This window comes from Mugil cephalus, chromosome 4 (genome assembly GCF_022458985.1).
Source record: "Mugil cephalus isolate CIBA_MC_2020 chromosome 4, CIBA_Mcephalus_1.1, whole genome shotgun sequence".
Classification (NCBI taxonomy): Eukaryota; Metazoa; Chordata; class Actinopteri; order Mugiliformes; family Mugilidae; genus Mugil; species Mugil cephalus.
The window spans coordinates 28,135,441-28,159,553 of record NC_061773.1 but is presented as its reverse complement, the minus strand read 5'-3'; the positions used below and the strand labels follow the sequence as shown (position 1 = coordinate 28,159,553).

Genomic DNA, 24,113 nt, shown 5'->3' with positions numbered 1-24,113 from the left:
TGGAAAACCAAACCCTGCAAAAGGTTTTCTCAGCGCTTAAGTTTATTTCATTTCTATAGCCCCTTAAAAGCAAAGAGCATTTGAACCAAAGTGCTTCACATCCAACATGTCATATAAATGTGTAAATTACAGATCAACAGCACTGTGTCAATAAATGAACAGCTATTAGCATCCAGGGCGACCAGGTGAAAGAAAATAAATAAAGTAAATGGATAAAATGCCGTTGAAAGCCAGGGAGTAAAGATGCGTCTGAAGGTTTAAAAGCTTTAACAGAGTCAGAGCTCCTAACAGCTTCTGGCAGGCTGCTCCAGAGCCGAGGGGCTGCAACAGAAAAGGCCCGGTCCCCTGGCTTTTTTCCCCCGAACGCAGCGCAGACATCATACGATCCACAGTCTGAGGATCTGAGGGTTCAGACCTTTATCTGGCTCCTCCTAAAACATCCTACTGGGCATGAGCCTGGAAGATGTTTTGATTTGAGTAATCATAACCCACGTTGAAAGAGAATTTACCCAGTTGGAGGAAGACGTCTTGAAACTCTAAGTGTAGCATATTATGCATGTGTGTGTGTGTGTGTCGTGGTTAAAGATAATTGCCAACCAAAAGCTTTCATTGTTCTTTTGTGACAAATGACACAGCCTACGACAACTCTTGTCGCATTAAGCCAATTAGGCAAGGGCGTTAAGCTCGCTAAGTGACAGATATTCAGATTTTCTGCAGATCTAAAGCACATCAAACAGGAAAAAAATTCCCCCGATAAATTTTAACGTGAGGAGCTGCGATGGGAGGCAATACGTCGGCGTCGCAGCACATCCACGGGAAGCGGAGCAGCAGATTTCATCAAACACATGCGAACTAGATTATTTAATAATTCTATTTACGGTGATTTATGATCGCGGAGCAGGCCACAACAGCAGCTCCATTTGTTAGGCACATGCTCTATGCAATCATGTAACAACAGGCCATGTGCACGGTGGCATAATACCGCGCCATCTGGCTTATGAGGCTCTGAATGTTTTAGGCGGCCTGTTTCTTTTCTTAAGCCCGTCGCTTTAAAGTGTTCAAAAGCGACTGCGTTGCACAAACTTACTTTCATTCCTATTTGAAAATTCAAATAAGGGAAATACGATGTGCAAAAGTGCATAATTTATAAACATTTTAAGATAAATGAAGGTAATTCATTCCTGAGCACACGACACAAAGCCAGGGGATAATAGCCCCGCCCCCTGACCCTCTACAACGGACTAGCGTCGTAGCTCGCACAATACGAAGGAACCAAACGTGCAAAGAAATTACACATTATCAACTGAGTCTGTCTGTGAACAATTGTGGCGACGGATGCTGTGAGCTGGACCGAGAGGACTCGACAGACACGAGGTGAGAAAATGACATCACACCAGGAGACGTTGAGGAAGGAGCATTCAGAAACAACCCTGCAACATTACAAGGCTCCAGTGTATGTGAGCCAAAGGAACTGAAAACATTTTTTTTTTTTTACCTGGTATAAAATGCCCCTTATTTTACACCAGCTTATTTTGTACAGTTTCTTATAGTAACTTGACTAGATGGTATATAGTAAATGTAGAAAGAGTAAACATGTCTCCCGTGGAAGAACAGGTAGTTTAAGTACCTTCAAGATTGCACGACTGTGCACTTGAAATCTACATAATTATACTACATCCTACATCTCTAATTAAACGGAAAAGTCAGGTGGTGTCGGGTGGCTGGGGCTCGGGTAACTAGAAAATTAGATTTTTCTAGTTAGTTACACTTAAAGGTGTTGTTAATGTTGTTTGTTGTTGGATTAACAACAGGTTAGCTCCATTTTAGCTGTTTATGGTTCATTCTCATATGTCTGAAAGAGTCTGGTTATAAAATGCTTCTTTTTTTTTGTCCATCTACTATATGTCCTGGGATAAGTGTCAAAAATTCACAATGGCGGCTCCTGGCAAATCTTTAAGGAGGCTAAGGCTTGTAACTTCAGACCCATAGACTGTATATAAATATGGACGCTGTGTACCTACTTCCTTGCACTGGTCAAACTGATGCTATTTTCCCAGAGATACAGACAGCGCCATTTGCGAGTTTGGAGGCAGAGACTGATCAGTACATTTTATTAATACTGCGTTCTGCTCCACTTCCACCAGTTACAGTTAAGAAAATATGTGTTATACACTCTTATTATATTATACAGCTCTCACGGTCCCATGGGGCCACCTCACAGAACGGTTGGCAGGGCAACTTTAAGTCATCAAGATGTTTCTATAGATTTAAATAACTAACTAAAACTAAACTTCTCAGAAAAATGACACTTGAGTATGTATCAGTATTATATTAACTACATAAAATGACATAACTAACCTTGAAAGAGTTATTATTATCTGACGTGTACTTTGACACTTGGAGGAGGTGGAGCTTATGACCTATACTGCAGCCCCCAGTCACCAGAGGGCGCTCTACTTGCTTGGGCTTCACTTTTGAGGAGCTATTCCACCGTCCATTGGGGTGGGCGATACTGAGAATTTCGTTATCAATCCGATACCAAGTAAATAGAGGGATAGTATCGCCGATATCAATGGAAAATAAAGTCAGTAACAAAGTCAGTTGAGGAAGATGAGTAAACAAAAGCAACAGTGTGATAGTAAATATAAAACATGCTCAGAGAGGGAAATGTTGGCTCATTCATTTGCTGGACATATAGAAGAGAAACTGGAACAAAAGATCTCATCACCCTGTTATCAATCCGATACTGGTCTTGGTATCGATACTATCGATATTTAGATCGATACGCTCAACCCTAATTAAAACCCCCTGAAAGGCTCCTTCCTGTTTGATGAGATGGTCTTTTCAGAGCACGAGACTCGTGCAGGTTCTGAGTGTCACTTCCCTTATTATTCAATGGAATAAGAAATAAATAAATCACTTCCCCATAATCATCTACTGTAATGTCAGGTGCAGTAAATTTAGAATAAGAAGCAGCAGGGATGATAGTGTGCAATGAATTTAAAAATAATAATAATTCAAGCGTTTCCCTTAACACACACATTGAAATCAAATTATTTATTTAGTTATTTATTTTTTTAAGTGAAGCCAAGCGTGTCCAGGCATGTTCTTGGCCAGTCAAAGCGCGGCCAATGCTCTTGCATTTCAATGTCCTGATCATTAGCTAACTGGCTGAAGCCTTCCTGGAACACACTCAGATTGCATTGGAGCATCTGCAGTTGAAAAAAAAAATAAAATGAAATAAAAAATAACTGCCTTAATGTGAGAGTCTACGAGAACGCTTTGGTTGATTTGTGGCGAGTAATTTTCCACGGAGCACAGCTTGACACGGATTAAATTTGCAACAACAGTCACTGACATCTCGCCAAGCACTCTGGTTGGAAGTGTGAGGTTATTTCTCTTTTTATGGTCGTTGGAGATTTATCCTGTTTGTAAAGCAAATGGTGAAGTTTCCAGTTAATCAGATAGTGTTCCAGAGTTATGTTTTTCTGCAGCCTTCAGAGGTTGTCAGTTGTCATTTAACTCTTGCAAGGAGGGAAGAAGAAAAGTATATTTCTTCAAACTTTGTCATTATTACTGCTAAATTGGTGCATTTGTTTTTTTTCGGTAGTTACTTGAGTGACTGGGATTGGATTTTTCTTCCACAACCGACTCATTTTCTCATGTTTTCCTTCATCCAGATTCGATGCAAATGATACGAAGGGCGCATCTTTTTCTGGTGACAAGAACACTGCAGCTCAAACCGTCACATTTTCCTGCTGTGCGACATGCAATTAATGAACTTTAAGCACGGTTTAGCTCTTGTGCGCTTGTTGCGACACACGGCCACATAGCTCTGACAGGGCTGCACGGCGACCTTGGAAGGAAACAGCTGATCAGGTCATCCTTTAAGCTGGCTCAGTCCCAAGTATTAAACGCACCAATCCTTCCACATCTCACCCGGGCAATTTCAGTGAGCAAACATGATTGATTTGAACTTTTTACTTGCCAGAGACGCTGCAACACAACACACTTTCAATAGACTAATGGTCCATGTGAGGAGGAAGTAAAGAGGGGGAAAAACTGCTGCTCTTTGAACTCGGCAGCAGATAAAAGATGTGTGAAGCGGCGGCTTGCAGAGCTCAACATGCGTTTCCTACGGCACAGAGAGACAACACATGCTTCCAACGGAGGGGAAAATCCTCAACAAAATAAAACCCACGTAGAACATTCTTAAGATCCTGATCAACTCAGGCAAGGATGTACAAGTCCTTCCAAAGCTAGAAACAAGTGAGAGAAAATCTGAATGGAAGCGTGAAACTGACAGTCACAACAAATCTAGCCTGATATTACAGGATGTGGACATTTCTCTGCTTTCTAACTATGTATATAGAGTATTTTTAGTGTATTTCTTCTGTCTCTATTTCTTCTACATATGCAAATGTTTTACACCTATTTTTCTTTTTACTGCTGGTTTTCAACAGTGTTTTTTATGTGCAACAGTTTCCTTGTGCAGCTAAGTCTAATAAGTCTCTTTCGTGGTTTATATTCTGCTTCAATTTGACGCCATAGTTACCACAAGAGCTGTGATTACTTGCTAGTAGCCTGTTTCCGCTTTTTTTAGTATTTCCGGCTGCTTCTCCATATTTGCATTTGGATAGTTTTGCATCAGTAAAGATGCAACACATTGAGAAAAGATAAACTGAAGAGGTTCGGAGATATAAAGCATTGGTACGACTCGTCTTTGGGCGACATTTCGGTGAAAGTTTCAGTCGCCATTGTTGAAAGTGAAGCAGGAAGTGGAAACAAAAATGAACCAAACTGGCAAGTTACAAGTAGAAATGGCTCATACCGGCGCTAGCTATGTGCGTATGTCCCTGCATCTAGGTCCCAGAGGTATAAACCCTGCTTAAGTCTAAATGTTAGGACTGTAAGAACATATGAAGAGAGACAAAATTGTCATATAAAGAACCTGCTGGTTTCTTGTTTTAGGAGTCATGTGGACTGTTTAAGCCTAAATTGTCTTAGAACAATAACTAATCTTTATTGTACAGTTCATTTTTTTGTATATTCATTGTCAGTTTGAATGAGAAAGCTGCACATTCCCTAATTAGAGTGTATTCTTAGCCTCTTTGAACTTCTTTGTTCTGGTCTTAAGAGCTAAACATACACGTCATAAAATGACACCAAGACTCTGAGAACGTTCCTTTTCTTACAGGACATAAAAGCCACATCGACTGGACATTTCTCTCGTGTGATGAATATTAAGGGACGTTCTGTCTTCGCCGCCTTTGTCTGTGGGTCTTAGCCCAAAGCAAGCGTTTTCGTTCGAACACATCCTCATACATAAACAACAGGACAGGACGACTGCCAACAGCTCCCGTGACGCCATACCATTGTTTACTGAAACAACACGCGCGGCCATATCCAAATTTGCAGACAGGCGAGGAGGTACAAAGTCTACCATGTTTGTTAAAATGAAGGAACGTGTCGTCCAGTGTAACAGTGTGGCCCATTTGTGTGTCTTTGGACGTTTTGGGCGACAATTCAGCTCCTAAAATACGCAGCAAATACTTTCTGGTGGGATTAGGTCGTTGTTCGTACCCTCTATAGGTCATAAGCTCCACCCCCTCCATGTTATTGGACAAACTAAAACATCAAATAAGGACTTTCAAAGTTGGAATAAATAAATAAGTGTGAATTACAGTGTATAATCCAATATTTCTTTGTAACTGGTGGAGGTAGAGCAGAGCACAGTATTAATTAAAAAGAAAAGTCTGGAGGAAGTGTGGGCGGGGCTTTGACAACGACGCATCACATGACTTCACTCTTAGACCAGTTTAACCGATGCTTACAAGCCAGTGCCGATGCATTGTCCATATTTACATACAGTCTATGTGCTAAACAGTTAACTAGAGTTTACAGGGACTGCTCTGTATTTCACTCTAAGGAAATGCAGCTTTGTGTATGATTCAGGATTCAAACACTTGCCTCTTACCGGCACAAAGAGCTGCCAAAATACAAAAGGAGAGTGTTTAAATTTAAATATTCATATTTCCCAGAAATACCGTCTCTAAAGGTGAACACTGTTGAGACTGTCAGCGGGACAAAAGCAAGGATTATGGATGGGGAGGGACAGTGACACTCACCGGTAGAGGGGAGGGGGACTTCCCTGGGCTTCACAGCTGAAAACCACCTCCCTGTTCTTCTCCAGGGTCTCCACAGGATACACGATGCTGCCAGGCTGCTTGGTGAAGACAGGACTCTGCAGGACACTGCTCCCTGTGGGACGGCGTGGAAAGACAAGACAGCTCAGAATAAGCTCGCCCAGCAGCCAATTAGTCAGCGGTTACCAACGGGTGGATGCGGCTTTAAGTCCTTTGAGCAGCACAAAACCACAAGCAGACAAAACATATCAATTTAAACAGCCTGTCATGACACCGTGGCACAGAGAAGATTGATTTGAAGCGAGACATGTCTTCGCCAACTATTTACTTGGTAATCAGATATCGAGCCTGATTTATGTTGAGCAACTGTCTGGGAAAATAGCCGCACTTACTTCCGTCAGCTCGGCTTTTATCCGCTCGTTTATTTATTTGTTTGTGCGGCCAGTGATGTCAGGATTATGAGCCCGAACCGACATGAGTCAGGTGGTTTGGTGTCGTTAGACATCTCCGTTGTAAATGACTAAATAGAAGTGTTGGTTATCCATAAAGGCAGCCATTAGTGCTTCTCACGCAGGGTTTTCCAAAGTCACGCTTCACACGTCTTTGCAGTGGAGCGTGTTTTGTATTGATGTATAACATCCAATGATTACATCGAAGGTGCGGACGGCTGCCAGCAAGAGAGAGAAATTATAGTGTGGTGTGTCCAGTGTAATGAATGGTTGTTTGTGTATACAGTATGTGCCTGTAAATGCATAAATGATACAAGGGGGAAAAATAAACTCGTGGCATTCACAGGGCTCTCAAGTCTCACGTCCATTTCAATAAGGTCACAAGCTCTCACACCACACGTGACATTTCTCATGCTGAAAAATGATAAAACTTGCCGCACATAGAATTTAAAAGAGATTAGTAATATATGAGTAGATGAGGCTAAGGCAGGCGGCTCACAGCCAATCAGGAAATAGTATTTGTCGTTGCTAGGCGGAATAGGAGAGCCCTAATCACGCCTTCCACACATGCTGAAAACGTGCATCAAAGAACTGGAAGTGGAAGTCCATGATCTGTTAATAACTTCACCACTTAATTTACTACTATTATTATTGTTGTTTTTACAATAGTTGCTTATGAGAGTGTAGGAACTATGCAGGATACGTGCATATGTGTGTATCTGTTACAGGCAATGTGCAGCAACATGAGCTAATACAAAAACTGTATCCATTAAATATCTTCACTAAATGCCTCAAACACAGAAGCCAAATACACCAAATACATTAAAGCACAAAATGCAAATTTTTTTCTGATATTACTGGGATATTGTTGTTGTTGCCATGGTGACTTATGAAGACCTGAACCAGACTTTCTGAGAATGACCCAGCACTTAAGTCAAGACAACAGACACTGCAAAACCCAAATATCGCAATGAAAAACTAGTAATGGAAACACCAACATTTAAAAAAAAAATTTAAAAAACTCTCAAATATCACTAAAACATTTTTACACTCTCATGAGGTGGTTTTTCGGACGTATCGATATAACAGTTGAGCGCAAAAGTGCAATGGAAACACATTTTTGGCATTTCCCCTGACATGCAGGGGGTCATGTGACCAGTTCATCTGAGGTCCATTTCCTAGAAGTGAAGTCTCGCATAACGAGACTTTATAAGAATTATGGGATATCGCAAGATGAGACTGGAAGCAAAGCACATGCAAAGAGCAATCGAAATTTCAGAAATATTGCTTTTATTTTGCAAAAAAAAGTGTAATGGAAACGCAAATTGTGTTGACTGTCGCATTAGCATCTTAATATTACCCAAACAAGTCAAATAGCGTGAAGAACTACACACAGGTAACTGTGAAGCAGGTTGCACCGTCTGGCTTTAACCTGCAGCCATTTTAAGAACTAACAACAGGTAACAAGCTCAGCTTAAGTTAATCGCCTGTTAGCAGCAACAGCTTCAACAATAGCTGCTAAAAATATTAGCTACCTGTCATGGTGTTACGGGTCGCTGTGTTTTCTGTTGCTGCCTTTTGTTTCAGAATGTATTTTTTCTTCATTCCACACATGATACCAGTCCAACATTATTCTATACTGCAAGGTTGAATTAGTCACCGGTGGGACGTGGGGTGTAGATTCGGATATATCTTCATTAAGGGGATTTTTTTCTGGTGGGGTCGGACCCAAATGCAGGACGATTTTAAATGAAAACACGACTCAAGCAGGAAAGGCGAGGAATCTGAAACTACAAAAACCCAAGATGAGAAGGAACACGAGGAAACGCAAGGTAGGACAAAAAGGAGTAACATCAGAGACATGGACAAAGGGAAAGAGGCAGGAACCGACAGAAAAGACAGGAAGTAAAACTTAAATCCCACAAGAAACACGCTTTCAGAATAAAGCAGGAAGCGCAAGGAAAACCAAACAAAACATTCAAAATTCAAAACAATTATAAATAATATCTCAAGTGTCTTCACACTGTTCCTGAAACTGCACAGAAAACCACACGTCCACGAAAAGTTTCAATGCTGCAAACAAAAGTCCGAACCTTCGGCTGTAATAAAAGTGAATCGTGTCAGATATTCGCGGCCTATTACAGAACGCTGTCAAGTTTAGAAAAGCAATCCTCAAATGCTCGAGTTAATGACGTAACACAATCGTGTAAGAGGAGCCTAAATCTATGTTTTAGTTACAGAGAAGACAGAAAGTCACAGATAAGGGCTCAGCCTCCAGCGGAACTCGAGAAGCGACCGCTCTCCTGAGTGTGATGTGGATAATGAGCTCTGCACAGAGTTGAGTCATCGCCTAAAAGTACGAAGGACTCACAGCCAGATGATGACATTAATATATTAACGGGAAGTCAAGTGTAATTTCGTGGCCCTTCCCACTTCCTTATTAAGTATCCATGCCTGTCTAGGTGGATCAGAGTGTGTCCTCGTGGAGCCGATGCTTCACCAGGAAGTTACTACTCTTACATGACCCTAAGATGTGAGAGGTGGAGGAGGTCGTATAATGACGTACCGGACAGCTGGTAACATTAGATTTAAAGTGGATACGACAGACACAGACCTCCAGCACGGTGAAATCCTAAAAGTTTTACTGAAAGTGCACCAGCTCAAACTTAGCAGGAAGGTTGAAGGGGATGTTTTAGGAATCCTGTGAGGTCTGAAGACTTTATGAGAGGATTTTATTTCCAAACAAACGGGATTGCCACCAAGTTTCACTCTCCTCCACGTCTTTTCTCCACATCTAATGATCTTATCAAGTTAAAGGGAGGGCATTTTTATTGAACACAAGCTCTGCTGGAAAACCCCACATTAAATATATATGCTCCCAGATCTCCAGAACCGTTGGAATAATGGGGAAAACAAGACGTGTTATAGATCAGAAAACTTAATATACTTGTAAGTACTGTGCATTTATTGCCCCCTTTCTGTCATGCTGCGTGGAAGTTTGGGGAAATACTTATAAAAGCACTTTATGCAGGATTGGCACGCTACAAAAAAGAGCAATATGGATCGTACACAACACTGAGCATCGGCAGTACAAATCACTTGTTTTTAAAGCCACGCACCCTGAGACTCATTTTCAAACTACACAAATTTTATTTAAAGCTTGCAATGACCTGGAATCACATGATTTTTTTAAAGAAAAGTGACAACACATATGATTTAAGAGGGAAACTCAAATTCAAAACAACCCCACTCTCCGTACTGCACTGAAAAGGATGCGCATTCCAGTTTGTGGGGTTAGAGTGATATGGAATGATATGGAGGAGGAAATAACAATGTGCAATAACATCAGTGTCTGATCTGGTCTCTGGTGGTGCTACGTGTCCACATAACATCCACACAAATGACTCCCGGGTCTAACGTTTCCCATCAGAACACTGAACTGTCACCAGATGCTCCATGTGATTCACTTCTCCTGTCAATGGTCATAATGTTATGGCTCAATCGGTATGTAAAACATCCCTATGGTGCTCTTCAATTTATGAATACCTTCATGAATGGATGAAAAATATCTTTTGTGTACTCCAGACTGCACACACACACAGTTTGGAGCAACAGGAAGCTTCGGCGTAGTGTTGTGAGAACAGTGAGACGTCTGTGTGCGGTTCTACAGAATGACACGCTTAGTGATGCATTATTCAAAGAACTGCTCTTTTCTTTTCTTTCTTCAGAGTGTGGAAGTACGCAGCCGATCCTGCCGGAAGCATTCAGACTTCACCCCAATTTCTAGTGTCTCGTAAACTGTTGTTTTTTTTTGTTTTTTATGCAAATCTGGAAATGTGAAGGTATCACCTCGGATAAACATGAAAGTCTGGAGAGCGAGATATTAGAAAAGCATGTTTCCAGTCAAAACAACAGGGAGCAAAAACCTGCGACTGAGACGCTGATGTCTTCGCACACCGTGACCAACACAATGCACTTTTGAATTCTGAACAGACTCCTATGATTTATTTATTGATGTTTTTTTAATCACCACTTACAACAGCTCAGTGTATTGAGAGCAGATTGCCACTTAGTTTTGCCCAGAAATTCCTTCCAGCCTTTAACCAACAACCCCCACCCCCCCCACAAACACATACAAGCACACAAAAAAACAAAAAAAGACAATACAACAACCACGCTGGCTCAGTTTTTCTCCCGTATAATTATTTCTGGCATCAGTTAGCCGTGTCCTGATTATCCTTTAGTAATTACTCAGGTCGCTCAAGGACACGGATCTTCCCTTGCAAACTACTTTTGGTTGCAAACAGCCCATCTGCATCCTCGCAAATGCAGAAAAATTAAATAACACTTATTTATTTCCAACAGCCAACAGAGAACCATCTGCAGCGACGGTGACACGGCGGCCGAGATGCTACATACAGTACGGTGAGGCACTCAGAGTCGGCCCTACTTATGAGGGACTTCACAACACCAGGACTTGTGGATTAGTAGATCAGATAGGTTCGACTATCGGAGCAGTGTGGAATGTGAGAATGAGACTCAGGAGCTAACGGTTAAAATATAAAAGTAATGCGGGCTTTAGTTAGAAAAGAAAATTAATCTAATAGAATAGAATAAACAGATAAGTAGAAAAACAAATATATAAATAAATAAATACGTTAAAACAAGATTATCTGACAAAACAAAACAATTAAACAGATATTATATACAATAATATCAGTTGATTATCTAATTTAGCTAAATATTCTAATTTGGGTGCACCCTAATTAATAACCTGAATTCTTTGTTTCAATTTCAAATTTTAGTTTCTCTGACAGTTTTCCACTTCACTTCACTGGAACAGGCGAAACAAAAAAAAAAATCCAAAAGAACAAAAACAAACAAACAAAACAAACAAAAAACCTGAGCTGTCAACAGAAATATCATCAGCTATAATACAGTTGTCATTCAAAGTTACCATGACACAAAACAATATGCAACACTGCGCATCTTAATTAAACTGCTTCTTGTAAATGTCCGTTTTAACGTCTGCATTCTATAATACAATAATGAACCAACTCAACAAAAACAAACAAAACAAAATAGTGAATTAAAACCAACAATCATGCTCACCTTTCTCTGTGTTCGGTGGGACACAGGCACAAAACGGCTCTGGTACCCGGTATCGCAACAGGTGTTCTACGCCAAAATTAAACTAATAAACAAATGTGCTTTTGGTGACATTACAAGGGAAACTCATCGTTCTTGGATTGTCTCTTTACTTTGCTGCTTGACAGCATTAACAGACGCACCGACGAGAGTTAGGAGCAACAGGTAAGTGCTAGCAGACGAGCTAACAAACGTTAGCCGGCGAGTTACCGGTAGTTTTCTGCGCAACGTCATCGCACATATGCGCGCGCAGCCAGGGGGCAGAAGTGGGTACGTTTCTTATTTGTTTACCAGCGTAGTCAGCGGAGAAAGAAAATGACAAGGAGCTGTTGTGCTGTAAACATGCACGAATCCGCAAAAGGATGGATGGAAACTCTTTAACATCCCGAGGCGATATCTTCATTTTGCCAAGAGAAGAAGATGATTGTGGCTCCGGGCCACAGAAAGGATGTGAAGAAAGCAGCCCCTGGACAAATGCTTTTGAGTGCCTGAAGATCTTCCGCAGTAATTGCCGAGTGAAGGAGGAAATGTATAGATGTAAGGATTATCACATGAGAGGGAATAATTTTAAAGTAACATTTAGGCTATGGTTATATTAAAATACTTGATATGTAAATATTGCGTTGAATGTATCCCTGCAGAAAAAAAAGTGAAATTACTGGTGTATTATTACATAAATTCAGTGTGCGCAATTTTATCTGACAGCTCTCCAGAACGTAACTTAAGATATGACTTCACCAGAAAATACAGCATGAATTAAAATATTACCTGACACTAAATGTGAACCACAACACCAGGTCTCTCTGGTTGGACTCCAGTTCCAGTCTCCACGGACACTTCCATGGCTGTGACGTCACATGCATACCTTTCTGATTATTGTTTATTGCTATTGCCGTTATATGTTTTTGTCGTTTGATATCTAAGTGTGAAATAAAGTGAAGTTGGATTGAAATTGAACTGTGCCACTTGTTTTTTTTTACCTCTTATCATTCCACCCTTTTTGCAAAAACAAACAAAAAAAAACGCCTATTTAGGAAAGTAAACTGAATGCATGAACATTTTGGAGCCAATACAGGGTCTTGGTCTCTATTGAAAGCCAATACTCTAAGGTTTCTAACACAAAAGTCAGAAACACTCTAAGTGGTGTTTTTCTTGAGCAATCAAAGTTGGCACACAGTTTAAAAAATAAGAAGTTGTCGGGTTCGCTTCATTTATTTATTTATTTATTTTTATTTTTTTTGAAAAAATGTGTTGTTTGAATCCTATAATGGTTTTTATCAATGAAATCAGAAGAAAATGACATATTTCATCATGCAGCATTTACTCAAACACAACTCGTTCACAGAGTTCTGACTGGTTCAAAACATACTGCTGTCCCATATATGACCCAGAGGAATGTTGAAGGGTTAATACTGTTTTTATTTTTTGGTATTTTGTTGTATGTAACATGGATTTGTATTTGCTCATGTGTGCTGTAGAACAATGCTACATGATGTATAATACACTGAAATTTCAACAGTACATTTCGTGCAATAGCTTATTGGTGGGGCTGGAGGCATCACACCATAATTTCGCCTAGGGCTCGGCTCTGAGGGCACTCAACAAACCATGTTGCATATCGACTCTCGCCCACAATTATCAGAATCATTTTAACCTTTGCAAAAGGTAGAAAAGGGCAGAGGTACATTTTAAAAGTTTCTCTGTATTATCCAGCAAACACGACAGAAAGGGTGTTGCAAAATGAAGAAACGTATAAAAATCATTTCATAAAAAAAGAAGATAACGTCGTCAACAGGCTACGGCGGCTCCATTAATCTGTGTTTGCCAAAATCCAAAGTAAATATGCTTGGTGCCATCTGATAAAGATGACAGAAATCATACATCACTCACTTTATCTCCACTACTCGTATATCAGCGCAGCCATTTCATGTGAAAACATCAGAGGAACCATCTGCACACACATCTCCATCCTGTCTATTGTGCTTATATGGCAAATCCAATGCATCCTGAGTTGAGTAAACATCAGGCGTTACACTGGTTTTCACTCTGTCTTCATACCGAGTCGTGTTCTTGCTCCGTTGTGCTGTGTGTTCTTCAATGTGTAACAAACAAAACACAAACACCGAAGATAGTGTTTGATTCATGACCTTAAAATAATGAAACACTGAAACGTGTGACTTGCATTTAAATAAGAAAAAGAGATTTACTTCTTTAATGTGACATAAAAATTGTAAAACTATTTGAAACTGTGCAGTTAAAACTTAAATCAAGTTGCTTTAAAATGTTAATGAAAATAATGAGAAATCTACTGAGGAAATTAGCACCTCAGATGAGCCACATAATGAGGCCTTTTGTTTTGTTTGTTTAATTTTGTAATGATTTCTAAACGGATCGATCTGTACTCCTTGCGCGCTGGAGTAAAGGCCTGGACGCACTCGGGTTCAAAAGGCTGAAATTTCGCAGCATTATCAATACGTCCCAGAGGAACCAGAGAACCTGGCTGAGAATTAATCTCCAAAATGCTCTGAGTGCAACTTTGAAATCTGAGAGTAAACCATCTTTACTGTACTAACTTTGGAGTGAACAGAGGGACAGGAAGTCCAAAAAAAGAGGGAATTAGTGTAACTTATTAGTTTACTTTTATTTTCCTTTAACCTCTTGCACTGGATTAAAAAGTTGTTCCAGAAACAAGGACACGAGAGCGGGGGAAAGGAGAGGAGATGCACCAGGAGCAGCTGTGGGAGCTAAATCCGATTTGAGACCTGTTCCAGTGATTATAGTCGTTACCATAGTAACGTTGATAAAAATAATCATATTAGTAAAATGGCAGAGCTTAATTTTTTCCTTCTTTAATAACTGGTTTCAGTTCACCAATCAAGTCCTGCCCTTCTTCACAGCTGGCATTAAAACGCATCGGTGGTGAACTGAGTCGGGTTAGGTACCGATACCAGGCACCACAATGGCACTGGTGCAAACGGTGGTAACCAGATCAGTGCCACTGATTTTTTAATTACCATCCCCTTAGCTCTATTTCTTTCCTCCAAGACCTTAAATGAAAATTTGTACAGTGGGACTTCACCTCAAAAGATGCAGACTCTGCATCCTACAACCTACAACTCCTCGAAGGCAATACTGTGCAAGAGAGGTAACACCTGGAGTTTGATTAAACATCTGACGACGCACAGCATATTTCCATTTTTTCCAAAATACCACTTCCAGGTGGTTTCATTAGTATCAGTGTGTCGATGTGTGCAAATTAGTAACTTAAATGACGGTATTTCTTCGAATCGCAACTGTGACTTTTACTTGCCGACTCATATATAAGAATGCTTGTATTAGAGTCACGTCTTTATTCCTAATTGGCCAATTGTTAATCTACTCCTGCAGCTTCAAACATCTGCAAGATCTAGATGAGCATGTGGAAAATGCGAGAGTTGTGTGGGACAACAGTGATAACTTCATTAGTTAGTTTCTAATTAAAATATAATGTAATCTTGTGTACTTGTTCTTCATTTCTCTTTTCTTCATCTCAGCTGTCAGTATATTTTTATTTTACTGGAAGAGCAGTAATGTTATTGTGCATGTTTCCTGCGAGGAGACACGCGTACTGAAAACAGTCTACTTGTGATTGCATCACCCAGGACACACCGATCAGCCACTACATTAAAACCACTGACAGGAGAAGTGAATAACATCTTGAGACAATTCAGTGTTCTGATGGGAAACTGGACCTGGCATTCATTGGTGTGGATGTTACGACATGTAGCACCTAACTAGACCAGACCAGACACCCCCACCCCATAGCAACGACAAAGAACAGCACAAGGTGTTGACCTGGCCTCCAGATTCACCAGATCCCAAACTGATCAAGTATCTGTGGGATGATCCTCAGAGGTCCCTCCCCTAGCAACACTCTGTTTCCAGACACCACAGGACACCCTCAGAAGACCCATGTCCATTCTCTGATGAGTTACAACTGCTTTGGAGGCACAAGGGAGACCTACACTATATTAGGAAGGTGGTCATAATGTTATGCCTCATTAGGGTATATGCCACCGAGCTTCCAATCCTTTATTTGAGACCATGTCACGTTGGGTTGTGACCACAGTCCAAGTCCCGAGGTTTGATTTTGCAATAGATTTAGGCCAACCACACTTCGTTACATTTCAACATGAAGAAAAGCTCTTAAAAGTTGCCTCTCATCCAGCTTCTGTTTAGCATTTCCTCGTGTACAGAGGCCTCGCCGAACACAAGAGAAGTAGGTCATCGCCAAAATCTTAAAATCCAGGTACCTCTACCGAGCCTCCCAGCAGGCTTCCTTCCTCCTGCAACGAGCTGCTCCTCTTCTCACTGTTACAACCTTATCTACATGTGAATCTGTGGGAGAAACAACACAGCCCCAAGCACCCGATCGCTGCCCCTGACCCCCCAGCACGAAGGAAATTGACTGTTGCCTACGTTTCGATGACAATTTTGAAATCTTAAATGGCCCGAAAGATACCTACACATGCAGGTAAAGTCTTTGATATTCACCATCCTCTGAGACACTCTCAGGATCCTGTCTCTCATTTGAATGTATCATGGCTGTGTTTATTTTGGTGGTTTTATTTTTGTAGGTGCCCTTCACTTTCTTGAGATTGTTTGCTATGCTCTACACTTTTGCACACCTTCAGATTAGATAATAGAGAGAAAATTGTGTCTTAACTCTTAGCCTTTGAAGAGTTATAATATTTATCTAAGTTTTCTCACTGACACAGTAAAGAAAACATTACAGAATTCAATGTGAGAGAAAATCTGTTAGATCATAAATGTCAAGGACCTAATAAATATAAGTAATTAGCAAAACGTCTGTGAAGATTCTCAGTCATCCAGGTCATGGTACTGTATATGCATGCATGATAAAGAAAAGCAAGATGTTTCGCCTTTAATCCATGTAGTTTCTTTACTTCTTAAAACTGTTACATCACCAAGAATTGAGAAATTCATTCTCGTAGCTGCAGTCAAATTGACTGCATTCTGTTCTCGCAGCTTGTTCTCGACACATCAACCGAGTAGAACGTTTTCACTCATGTGGTATCCGACAACTATTGTGCCATTAGTCAAAAATTGGAAGTGGGTGTGGTTAATATGGAAAAGTGGACGTAATAACAAAGCTAACAATGCTAGGGCATTAATTGATGGCAGATTATATCTCAGTCCACCTCCCCTGACCTCATCTCATCTCATCTTCCATATCACATATCGTCACTAGGGTCATGGGGGTTGCTGGAGCCTATCCCAGCTTGCATCGGGCGATAGGGCGGGGTACACCCTGGACAGGTCGCCAGCCTTTCACAATGCTAACACAGGGAGAACATGCAAACTCCACCTGGACCTTCTCGCTTGGAGGCATGAGCTGTCCAGTTAAAGTCTACACCCACAGATGTTCCTACTTAAAACTCAACTCCCCACCAGTCCCTTAGAACTGAAGAAGCTACTTGGATGAAACGTCTTCAAGACACTCTACAAGTCCAGCAGTATAATGTTTTTGGATATTAGCTCGCCAAGTTGGATCAAAATCGTTTCGACCCACCGTTGACCCCTGTAACTGCAAACAAAAGCAAACAACTCTATCCCTTGAACAACTGAAATTAAATCGTAAATTTAACGTTTAATGTGGAATATTTATCAGCTGTGAACAACTTACAAATAGAAATTACAAGCACTGAAGCAAAAATGAATTTGGGAAAGAATTAAGAAAAAACATCAGACAAGTGAATGTGAAACTTTAAACATCTACAATACACTAAAACCTAACAAGCTGTAACGAGCAGCCAGAAACAGCAGGAAAGAACACAAAGCCGAACCACTATATTAATAATTGACATAATTTTTCATTGGCATTTAAAACAAAATGTCTGGACACACATGAAGCCTTGATTTACTGGCACAGTAAACACTCTTCATCTGGGCCATTCAAAGTGTCTCTTTTGTAGTCTTTGACCTATCGACCTGTAAAACAACCTGCTGCAGACAAGTGTGCGTGTGTGTGTGTGTGTGTGTGTGTGTGTGTGTGTGTGTGTGTAGCGACCATGTCTTTGAAACTAATCCACTGAGGGATGGCGCAGGTTTTAATGTCATCCAACAATGCCACAATCAAACAGCTATTCACATGGTATCAGCGGCCATCTTCTTAGAGCTGGAAGGGGAGATATTTACGCTGCTAACTTGCTCCTATTTAAGCTGATCATAATGACGAAGATTAACAACTGGCTCATTTCAGTTCAGAGGCCACACACAGCCTCATCTGATCTTGAATGGGGTCGGCCCAGTAACACAATAGCATCTTAAGAAACTCCAGTGCGGTTTCTGTTTAGTTCTGGATCTCAGTGTTGTGTTATGTCCTTAATAAGACTGTGTGAATCAATAGCATCTGATTTTATTGAAAAAATGCAGTTAATAATTTTTGCACTTTGTAAAATTCATCCCACGGGCCACATCAGACCCTCTGGTGGGCTGATTTTGGCCCCCTGACCTAATGTTTGACACCTCTGACCTAGAGAGACACTGCACGAACAAAGCGATGTGAGGACATACGTGTAAAGAGTCCATCATGTGTGAAATGTGAAATAGTCAGCAGCACTTCTTAACGCTCAGGTTAGCAGGTACAGAACAAAACGTGGCACAAAGAATCTGGTCTTAATATTTTGGCAGAGGAAGGAGAGAAAAAACACACAATTATTCTATTAGTGCAACATGATTAGCGCCTTTTTATCTTTAGAAATATGTGTTTAGAATTATAGCATTACATGGGAAAAAAAAGGATGGATGTTTTATTCCTGCAGGAAGATGAATCCAATCAGAATAAACTCCTGACTCATGGTTTCCCTCGTAATCCCTGTAAGCACTGTTTGTGCTGTGGAACACAATACACTATGAAATGACTGCGTCTGAGCAGACTTTTTGTTTGTTTTGCCCACCACCGGTGCTCTTCTGCCAACACTATTAGGCATGCTGTAAATTTATTGTGCATGCTTTGTGAACAGCGTGGCACTCTAATGTGGCCATTTTAAGCTTACTGCACAGTCTGCGGCGCAAACACGGAGCCACTCAGCGTAACGAGCAAACACTCTGCACCAGCAATACTGTACGCGACGAAGGGGAGGGAGGGGAGGCGAGACAGAAATAAATCATATTTTCTCATCCCTTCGCTCTCTAATGACAATGTGTCTGAACAGGATAATTGGGCTGATGTGTTTTTTTCCACTCAGACGTACGCGCGGTCGCAGCGCTCACTGGTGTGACCGGATTCCCCAGTGAACTCACAAATGAGTATACAAGCCTTAGCGCGTATGATGCAACACCTGCATGGCATCCAGGCAGCTACAGCTGGCCTGAGACAACAAGGAGAGACGTCACCTCCGAGGGTCTGATATGAAATGATGGAAATCTGCCACCTGTGAATGGCTAAATGAATTCAACCTTAAAGATTCTCCTCAATACCCTAAAAACTACACAAACAACCGAATCTTAGTTGAAGACTTCCATTAACGCAGTTTTTAAAGTAGATTTTTAAGCACTTTTAACCTACACTGAAAAAAAGTCAATCTAAGAATTTTAACATAATTATGACAGTGATAATAACAATAAAAAAGAAGTTTGTCTCTTGACATGAATGTATATTGTATCATGAATTCATCTGTATTTGTTCAAAATAGTCATTTTGATTTTTTTCATTAACATGCTACATGTAAGTGGCTCAATAAATCCCATCAACCAAGCAGCTCCTCATAAGTGAGAGACTGGACTTAAAGGTAAGAATACAGTTAATCTTAGTGATATAGTTGGTTAATTACTTCAGTCTTTCTGGTTTTATAATGTCATAGTAATGAATCAGTAAAATAACTGGAGACTCTTGGTGTAATTTGGAATTAACAATAGCAAAGTGTCTTCAAAAGACTTTTTATGCAAAACTAATGTTAGCGAGCTGTTTTAAAATACTTGATTCAAAATTAATGTCAAGCAAATGGCTTAGGTTAAGCAGAGATGTGTTTTTTTCCTCTCGGTAATGTTAGCTTAAGGAGCTAACACCGATTAGCCGTTAGCTAACACCGCTAGCAACGGCTTTTAGCTGTAAATCGGCCATGCACTGATAAAAATACGGTGCTCCATCTAGTTAAAGAAAAGTGAGGCAACGCTTTGCATCATTTTATCCCGCAGGTCAAACAAGATTTCTTTTACAGCTCTTGTCTGTTGTCATACTTTCTGAATTCAGAACATTCAGTCTTTCAAAGGATTATTTTATTAATTCAAGACTTTATAAAAAACCCAGCCGTAAAAAGTAGTAATTTCCTGATGCAGTTCCAGATTCCAGTTGAAGTCTGAACCCAAGCTCTCATCAACTGTCAGTTAGCAGGATGATTTTTTGAAATATACAAACACAGAATACAAAAACAATATGGAAATACATCTATGTGAAATACTGACACTTAACAGTTGATGGCATAGGCTATAAAGTGGGATATACTGTATATTTGTGAGCTTTAAAGGATTCGGTTGGGTTTTCTTATCTTTGCCCAGCTGAGCTAATCTTATTCTAACCCTTTCACCATACAGACAATAAATAACAGTGACCTCTCAGGGTCTTTTCCATAATGTCAGACTGGACTCATGGCGTCATGGTTAAAATACCTAAAGCTAGCGAAAGAACTGACAGAGCGGAATTGCAAATGAACAGCAGTCTCCCATGTCAATGTCAATTGCTTTGTTTACCCAAAGCATTTGACATTGACAGACCTCCTCCCAGTGCTGGGGGGCCCCGGGCGAAACATGTGCAGTAACCCTCCAGTCCAAATTAGCGAGACCTGTCATAGTGTACACGGAAGGGGAAGGTTGTGGATTATTGTCATAGCTGTACGGGCTTCATAGGTTGAGGGGGTTTATGGTTGTCATTGCAAAATATGCCAAAAGGTTTGCCCGTCCTAATGCTACGTCCTCCCTCTGCAGACACTACTTTGCTCCTTTACTGTGTGTACTTATGTGGAAATTTGTAGTGCTGAATTGAAGGTTGCAACCCCCAACGTGGACACCGATGCTGTTCATGGGATAAAAATTGTATCTCCTTCACAGTTTTGGGGTTTACATCACTGTGCGTTGCTACGTCGTCATCCCAGAACCAACACAGGACCCTGATGCCGTAGCCTGACATGCACCTCCCCAGAAATGTGACTACGCGTCACGCAGACAACAAGAGCTGTGACTGGTCAGCATTGTCACATATTTCTGTTTGGTTTTTCTGTTGTTGTATCAGCTCGACAACATAGTAAATGAGGCCACTACCTCAATATACTTCAGAGTTTAAAATAAATAAATACTTTACTCTGAGGTCTTGGTTTGAAATACAATACTTTTTTTAGGTTTACCAGACACATTAGGGTGTATTTACACAAAGTATCAGTATCAGATCGGTATCGCAAACACTCAACATTGGATCAGAAAGGAAATCGGTGGAATCGGACATCCCTACCAACTGCTTCTCCATTTCCGCAATTTTCAAATAGACTATTTTGGATCAGAATTACTTTATTAATCCCAAGGGGGAATTACATCAAATTTCATCAGTAAAGATGAAACACATTGAGGAAAAGTTAACTGAGGAGGTTCGGGGTGTGAGAGGTATAAACCACACTTAATAAATTACACTTATTGCACCAATAGGCTGCATGAGACTGAAGCATGCATCTAGAAATCTGTCAAATTTTGGACTGGCTTGCATCAACCACGGTGGGATCCTAAAAGTTAATAAATACTGACATACAGCAAGTTATTTTAATAAAATTAAAGTTCACATATTTAGAACAGGAAGCCTCTGCTCTGGTGTAAAAGGTGCATGCACAGCGTTATGAGCCCTTTGGGACTCGGCTAGTGAACCCCTTCGGCTGAGCCTCTCCTCTCCTACCTGTGCCAAGAAGTTGTTCTTTTTCAGCCACTCAATTAGCATCACTGTCTCGTTAAAAGAAAAAAAAGAAAAACAACCTGCAGGCCGTCCGTCTTAAGGCTGAAAGAACGATGTGGGGATGTACATACGCCTGCACCCTCAGAGTGACGGTCACATAAATCATTCATTTCTTTTTGGCTGCATGAGTGTGAGGCGGCGTCGCAGAATTAGCTTTGAAATGGCAACCCTTAGCGCACAAACACGCGGAGAACAGCTCCAGCGCCGATAAACAACAACGGCAAGGTGATCTTGACTGATTTTACTCCAAAAGGTCATGAATAAAACATGTGTTGATATGCATATCAAAAGGCAAGAGTTGACAAAGCAAAACAAAGCAAAAAGCAGAGATGCCGGGGCAGCGGAGAGAGGAGAGAGGAGGGAGGAGGGAGGAGGAGGGCGCTCTCTGTTGTATCTGCTCTGAATCCCTAACACTGCCAATTAGCAAGGGCTTGGCTCGGAGGCCGTCTGGGGATGCCACCTCATCCACCCCTCCTTCATCTTGACATAATTGCTCCTCCTGAGGAAGAGCAGGTGAGTGCACCTAGAGACGCCCGCTCCGGGTTAGTGAGACACGCGCTTCAATTCCATGGGATTCGTCTGAGCTCTCGCTAATACTGTCATCAAGAGGTTCTCAACCCTAATGAAAGTTTTAATATGCCAGAGAGCGGCGTTTTAAACGATGAAAGTTCTGGGGTCAAGTCACGAGGTAGAGATTCGCTCAGATGTGACCGGTTGTCAGCGGAGACGCGGTAGTAGATGATGGAAAGCAGCTCATGGAGTAATCTGCGTCTAATCAGGACATAATGAAGTTGGCGGGGGGGGGGGTGCACGGGCCCAGGGGCGAAAAGGGGCCACGGCGCCTAGCTAGCGGCGCGGCTCAGCTGGCCTGGCACCGACGGACTCGCCTCAGGCCGCTCAGCCAGTGGAATGGACCGAGGTCAGTGTTCATCCTGTCACTGTAAAATGGCCAGAAGAGATGGGGGCAGCGCTACGAGACGAGACCTTGACACATAGGGCCATCTGACACGCACGGCAACATGAGGAATGCCCTTCACGGCTAATGGCCATGATTATGGAGACGCATCAGGAGAGCAGTTATGGCAACATCCAGGAGCACTACTGCTGCTTTGACAGATGCCACACGTCCTTTAGTTAGTCAACAATATTAAAGCCCTGAATTGATTGAAGAGCTTGTTTATCAGTGAGAATGAAGAGTCGGCACCAGAAGGAAGGTTAGCACAACCTCATTTCATACGCAATGGAATTACTTCTCATGGTTATGTTGATATAACCTGCCGGCTTATGACGGATACATCCAAAGGTGACAATTATATTTGTCTGAAAATGAAGGAAGGTGTAGTATTTTACTTTTTTTTTTATTTCACCCTCCACGGGGTAATTGGCTTAAATTTGTTTCAGTCATTTTTTTTTTTTTTTTTTTTTTAAACTTAATTTGAGGATTCTTCCCCGAGATGTGTCATCCATCACAGAGAGCGGCGTCTCTCGGCTGCTGCTGCCGCTGCTGCTGCCGTGGTTATATTGCGACTGCACGGCGGTGCAGCTGTGGGCCAAGGATTATTCGGAATTTCTTCTAAACATTTAAGGCCCTAAAATAATCCGAGACAAATGAAAACTGGCGTTGTCGTCAGCCGTGATGGATTACCTGTCTGTGGTGATGTTTAACAGAAAAAATATCTCTCCTTATATATATATGTATATATCAAAGACGGGAAACTACGAGCAGCACAATAAGGCACTTGCAGAAATGTAAAATTCAATAGTATCCTCTGTAAAATGTCCACAAGCGCTCCAGAGAACAATTGGATTTGTGGTGAATGTCACATTGACATTGGTCAGCTTCACTCAGGCAAGAAATAAAACACATGGAACTGATGGAGTCATATTTTCTGCTGAAAGAATTCATATTTGTCTCAGTTTGTCAGTGAGTTGATTTAAATGAGCTTGTTAACAGATGATTCACTGAATTCACTACTGTACAGTACAGTAACTACAGTAACTATACACATAAAATGTATAAAATACACACAGTGTAAAACAATCCAATACGACAGTGAAGTAAATTCCTTTGTGAAGCATTTACACTGATCAGCCACAACATTAAAACCAGTGACGGGAGAATTAAATAATATTTAAAACCAATCTTGTGACAATTCAGTGTTCTGCTGGGAAACTTTTGGACTGATATTCATTCATGTGGATGTTACTTAGACATGTAGCGCCCACCTAGACCAGACCAGACCAGACACCCCCGTACCCTCTAGCAATGACACAGCAGGATGCACACACACAAACTCTTCATGAACTCAAAAAAAAAAAAAAAAAAAAAAGGTGTTGACCTGGCCTCCAAATTCACGAGATAGAAGACTGATCAAG

General features: G+C 41.1%; 1 protein-coding gene across 2 annotated transcripts in view; it reads right to left on the bottom strand.

Annotated features, from left to right (window-relative positions):
• cntn4 (contactin 4) overlaps positions 1-24,113 on the bottom strand; it is a 164,295-nt gene that overhangs the window by 97,703 nt on the left and 42,479 nt on the right. For both annotated transcript variants that reach the window (XM_047583884.1, XM_047583886.1), the window contains exon 3: positions 6,129-6,261. In XM_047583884.1, the coding sequence (XP_047439840.1) occupies positions 6,129-6,261 (133 nt within the window). The remainder of the gene's footprint in view (positions 1-6,128; positions 6,262-24,113) is intronic.